This window comes from Nematolebias whitei, chromosome 14 (genome assembly GCF_014905685.2).
Source record: "Nematolebias whitei isolate Nwh7 chromosome 14, NemWhi1, whole genome shotgun sequence".
Taxonomy (NCBI): Eukaryota; Metazoa; Chordata; class Actinopteri; order Cyprinodontiformes; family Rivulidae; genus Nematolebias; species Nematolebias whitei.
The window spans coordinates 10,330,798-10,336,133 of NC_056511.1; the positions used below are offsets into that span (position 1 = coordinate 10,330,798).

Sequence of the window (5,336 nt, forward strand, 5' to 3'; positions counted from 1 at the left end):
TGCAGGCCAACATTACTGGTTCTTTGGACGTTTCCAGCAGCAGAACTTTAAATGTGAGGTTTTGTCTGAGAGTCCGGTTCAGGTTGGACCTGACTGAGTTGTGATTGCAGCTGAACGTGGAGGACCCGTGCATCATTTGTCACGACGACATGAGTCCAGACGAGACCTGCGTCCTCGAGTGCAGACACAGCTTCCATTACGAGGTGAGCCCGAGCAGCAGTTCTGCTCATAGACCCACCAGTGCTGCCAGTTTGTGGTTTTAATGAGCGGTTCTGGTTCTGGTCGTGTTCAGTGCATTAGGTCTTGGCTGAATGAGAAGAACACCTGTCCCACCTGCAGAAATCACGCCATGCTGCCCGGCGACTTCCCCACCCTGATGCCCGGTGATTTCCCCGTCCTGCTCGGTCGGAGGCGCCAAGTCCCCTGAAGTCTGAACGGCTCGCTGCAACGTTAACGTTTTTATCTTTGAAGTTTCTGTAAAACATGCACACGTTTTCGCTTTTTATCTTTACTAGTAGAATTTTGTGCTGAAACGCTGATTTTTTTTTTTCTTCTTCCTTGAAATAGTTTGCTTCCTCTCTAGGTAAAGATTTAAAATAAAACATTTGAATCTGATTTTAGTTTTTACAACTTTTTACTTCCTGAAGCTTCATATTTCAAAGATTAAAAACTGGTGCTTTAATCTGATGCCATTTATCAAGTAATTTAAATGTTACTGAAAAAAGATACAGATGAATTTAATCATTTGTACAAATCAATGTTTCCACCCAAAACAGAACTGTTCCATCAAACCCAACAGTTTGTTCTGGACTTTAAAAACTTCCAGCTGGAGACGATGTTTACAACAGGGCTCTTCAACTGCTGGCCCAGGGGCCAAATAAGGCCCACAGGTGAACTCAGTGCGGCCCGCCAATGTTCATTTTACATAAAACTACCGCAATTTTCACTGTAAGTCGCAGCTTTTCACAAATTAGCATATATTTAGCTTATACAGCGAAGTGACATTTGTTTTTCCCATATTCATAACACAATTTTTATCTGAGATCTGACAATTTCATTCAGAATGACGAGGAATATATTGAACACTACCATTTTCAGCCACTAGAGGGCCACGTGTCATTAATGGGTAAAACAACTGGAGCAAACGTCAAATCAGCTGCATTTCGTCTGGGCGGCCAGTGAAATTTAATTTGACCATTAAAGTTCAACTGAGACCTTTACTATAATGTCGAGCAAATAAATAAATGTTTTTAGGTGATCATGTTAAATTTTGAAGAAATGCACAGCGTCGGCCTGTGCACGCTCCAGCAGCCACGAATCGGCTTTTGAAATGCAGCTGATTTAACCATCAAAAGTGCATTTATTAAGGAAAAGTTCAACTGAGACACACCTTTGATGTAATTTCGAGCAAACAAATTGTTTTTAAGTGTTATTCTAGTTAAATTCTTGTGAAAGGCCTCGTGCACGTAGGCCTGTCACTATAACAAATTTTGCTAAGCGATTGCCTCAGAAATGAAGCCCCTTGACGAGACACGGGCTGTCCTTGTTTTTTGGTTTTCAAGACGTCGGACGCTCCTTGAGCTCTTTAGCGTAGCATTTTTCACACAAAGCTTTTAACTAAAAAAACGAGTAAAGTTCTCGTCTTCATTTTGCAGAGAAAAACAACTTTTTGGACAAAGGCACGGGGTTCAACTGAATTTTGGAGCTTCGACAAGACTTGAGTTTTTTTTTCCTGAAGTCGGCCTGTTAGCTTAGCTCGTAGCTTAGCTCGTAGCTTAGCAGCTTAAACGATCCAAAAACGCGATTTGACAGTTAAAACAGATTTTAGAGAAACAGAATCGGTGAAGAACAATGGAGTCGAGTCTTTTGTCATCCAGTGTTTTCAGTTGAGACGCGAAGAAACTAAAACCGATAAATGAAAATGAAGTTGATAATTTTCATTTATTATGCGATTAATAGATTTATTATTTATTGCGACGGGCCTACGTGCACACTCCCGCCGTTTGGCAGCCAATCTATTTTGGCACAACACCAGCCCACATTTCCAGGTTGTCAGTGGTGACTCATAATAGATGCGACTTGTACGGTGAGTTTACGGTAGATTTTAAACCATAAAACAAACTTAAAGACTTTAATGGCTGGATGTCCGGCCCCGGAACAGTTTAGTTGAATAACCCTGAGTTACAACATTTCATCGCAGTACAGATTCATCTGACGGATCAGAATTTATCAAGTTTCATGAAAAGATGTTCTCCCAAAGCTGCTTGAGGATTTAACGACGTCCCAGTTGGAGAGGAGCTTCATTTTCTTCAAAATGTCTGAAGACAGCAGATCAGTTTGTTACGAGGAAGATGAACACAAGGCACCTGAAACTGGTCCCAGGACGTCCTCCCAGCACAATTCATGAAAACCAGAATGTCCACAGAAATATTATCTCACAAAAATGTAATTTTATGAATGAACTCCACAAATGATGGTGATCTGTGAAGAGTAGCACCTGTTCTTGTAAAACTAGTGGTTTAGTGAAGATGAACATCTGTAGGAGCTGCTGCTGCTGGAGCACATCTGTAGGAGCTGCTGCTGCTGGAGCACATCTGTAGGACATCTCCAGAACCTGCGTGGTTCAGGTGCGGCACAGCTTCAGAGGGAAGTTCTCTGTGATCAGATGGTCGTCGTGGAGGACGACGACGATGTTGATTTCAAACTCTGAAGGACAAGAAGAGGACATTAGGAGTCTCGCTCCTGCTCGAGGTGTTTTGTGAACTGGTCGGTGTCACTGACCCACTTTGAAGTTGGTGGTCTCCAGCGTGGGGCAGGTGAACAGTCGGGGGAAAATCATGTAGATGGGGACGGAGAGGCCGTGACAGACGTCTCCCTCGGCGATCTGGATGTTCTGGATCTCTGTGGCGTCTCGAGCGTACCCTTCAGCACAACCTGAGCACACACGTCACACACAGGAGCTCCAGCTCTGCTGCTTCAGGCCCCCCCCCCCCCATGTCCAACTCACCGCAGGTCTCCACTCGAACCAGCTGCAGCTCGATGCTCTTGATGGGGACGTCTGATTTCTCCACCACCACCTCTCCGGTCAGCGGCTGGTTGATCACGCAGCTCGTGGCGTCCAGGTGGCCTCTGATCAGAAACTTGGGCAGCGCGCTCCTCTGAAGACAAAAAGCTCGCTCGGTGTGGGGTTCAACAAAAATGTGAAACCTCAGCAGGTCCTCACCTCACGGGTGTTCTGCAACGTCTCGGGGGTGATGGTGAAGTTGACCGGAGCGGGGACAGTTTTACCTTTATGTGGCTGAAAATCAACGAGAACAACTCTTAATCTCATCTGATAATCTACGATAATCTAATGTTAAATGAAGCTTGAATTTCTAGAAGAAACACCAGATGGATGAGGAGAGCAGCTCCGTTAATCTAATGTTTCACCGACACGATGGCTGCAGTTGAAAGAAGACGCTCACCAGACTGTGGACGATGAACTCGCAGCTCCTGCTCAGGTCTTTGGCGAGAAGAGAGCGCTTCAAGTCACAGCGGAGGGTGTACTGCAGAGAAAACACTTCTTCACCCGTTCAACTTATCTTTCCACCAAGTCACAAAATCTGTGGCTCAGTTGAACCTTTCTACTGTTTGAGAGCATAAATTTAGCAGAGGAATATTTCACATTATCAGATCTTCTGACTGGATGCTGCTGCTCTGGTGAGAAATTTAAGTCTGCAGTGGAGAGAAACAACAATATTAAAGTCTAATGATGAAAGCAGCAGATTAATAAATTGTAGTGAACTAGGCCTCAGGTCAAAATCTGGCCTTGAGGGCCTGCCTGGAACAAGAACTGTATTTCATTGATTTGAGTCCAGAAACGCAAGATTAAGTCATCCAGAGACTTTCTAAAGTGGCCTGCACTGATCAATTGAAAGAACACTCTTTTTCTATTATCATTACTATTTTACAAATGTTTGATAATCAAAGTGTGTTTAGTTCAAACCATTTTTAGATGTTGAAGTGAACTAATCATTTTTAATCAACTGTGAAACAGTATTAGTGATTTTTAATCCTCATGCAAAGTAGAAATCACGTTAAGGTCTGTTACAGAGTAATTATGCATTTTCTGATTTTCTGTCTTTGAATGAGCAAGTGTAAGTTGGTCCAAGGTTGGAGTCAAACAGAAAACAAGTTGTTGGAACGAACTGTCATGTTTTTATATCCTCTCAGACGTAAATAAGAGGCTGGCACCTGTTTTCCCCCAACTCGCCTAAATATTTCTCTCGTCTGTCTGAAAAACATTTTCAATCTGTTCCATAACATTCTTGCTGTTTTTCTGACTTCTAGTGACCTCTTACGTCACAAAAACACACCCCTGTCTGGTCGAAACGATCAATCAGGAACCTCCCAAGTAAACCGGAAATAGAGCTCTTTAAATGTCGGTACTTCCTAGTTCAAACCAGTCGGGTGGAGAGTTTGCAGAGCTTCGGTCGCTTCAGGCTCCGGCTTCAGTTTTGCAGCTCCAGTGCTGGGAGAACAGAAGTCCAGGCATGATCCGCAGTTCTTCCGAGTCTTGTGGGGATTATGACATCTTCCACCTCTGAGTGGAACTTCTGACGGACTCAACTCATGTGAGTCCATCAAGAGGTGAACTTGTGTCGAACAAGTACAGTCACGACTCCGAACGGTTCCCTACTATTCCTACGGAGACGCTGAAAGGGTGCGTTAAATGGAACTTCGTACCAGTGGATTATCTCCTCCAGGTAAAGAGTTGATTTATACCACCTAAGTGTACCGGGGAAGAAGCTGGGAACTCACCGGAGAGTGCCGTTCTGATGCCGACACACATTTCCCTCATCCATCCTTTCTCCCTCTAAACTTCAATTTCCACCTTTAAACTCTTCTATCTGCTAGAAATCATTCCAGATATTTTTAGAAATGTCTGTTGTACAGCTTGAAGTGAGAAAACCATCGCCGTATGGTTTCTAATTGTACAGCTTGCTAAATCAGCCATGTTGTTATTTTTCAATTTCGCCAAATTAATGTAAGTGTGTGATGTTAAATTTTGATTCTGAAAATAAATGACCACGTTCATTTTGATGGGTCAAAGGAAATTAACGTCTCACGTTACGTTTTTAATAATTCAATGCACGACATTATTCAGTCCAGAAAAATGAAAGAATCCGTTTAATTTATGAATATATCACAGAATATGTTCATCTACAAAATTTAGAGTCTAATGATGAAAGCAGCAGATTAATAAATTTAGAGTCTACTGATGAAAGCAGCAGATTAATAAGTTTAGAATCTAATGATGAAAGCAGCAGATTAATAAATTTAGAGTCTAATGATGA

General features: G+C 42.8%; 2 protein-coding genes across 2 annotated transcripts in view; one reads left to right on the forward strand and one right to left on the reverse strand.

Annotated features, from left to right (window-relative positions):
* The window catches only part of ttc3 (tetratricopeptide repeat domain 3), a 41,635-nt gene extending 41,054 nt beyond the window's left edge, over positions 1 to 581 (forward strand). The window contains exons 45-46 of the mRNA XM_037687829.1: positions 111 to 203; positions 293 to 581. Coding sequence (XP_037543757.1) covers positions 111 to 203; positions 293 to 427 — 228 coding nt within the window. The 3' untranslated portion in view covers positions 428 to 581. The remainder of the gene's footprint in view (positions 1 to 110; positions 204 to 292) is intronic.
* A 1,817-nt stretch (positions 582 to 2,398) lies between these two features.
* vps26c (VPS26 endosomal protein sorting factor C) overlaps positions 2,399 to 5,336 on the reverse strand; it is a 6,670-nt gene continuing 3,732 nt past the window's right edge. The window contains exons 4-8 of the mRNA XM_037687850.1: positions 3,465 to 3,545; positions 3,224 to 3,298; positions 3,008 to 3,158; positions 2,782 to 2,934; positions 2,399 to 2,706 (exon numbers count right to left, since the gene is read on the reverse strand). Coding sequence (XP_037543778.1) covers positions 2,624 to 2,706; positions 2,782 to 2,934; positions 3,008 to 3,158; positions 3,224 to 3,298; positions 3,465 to 3,545 — 543 coding nt within the window. The 3' untranslated portion in view covers positions 2,399 to 2,623. The remainder of the gene's footprint in view (positions 2,707 to 2,781; positions 2,935 to 3,007; positions 3,159 to 3,223; positions 3,299 to 3,464; positions 3,546 to 5,336) is intronic.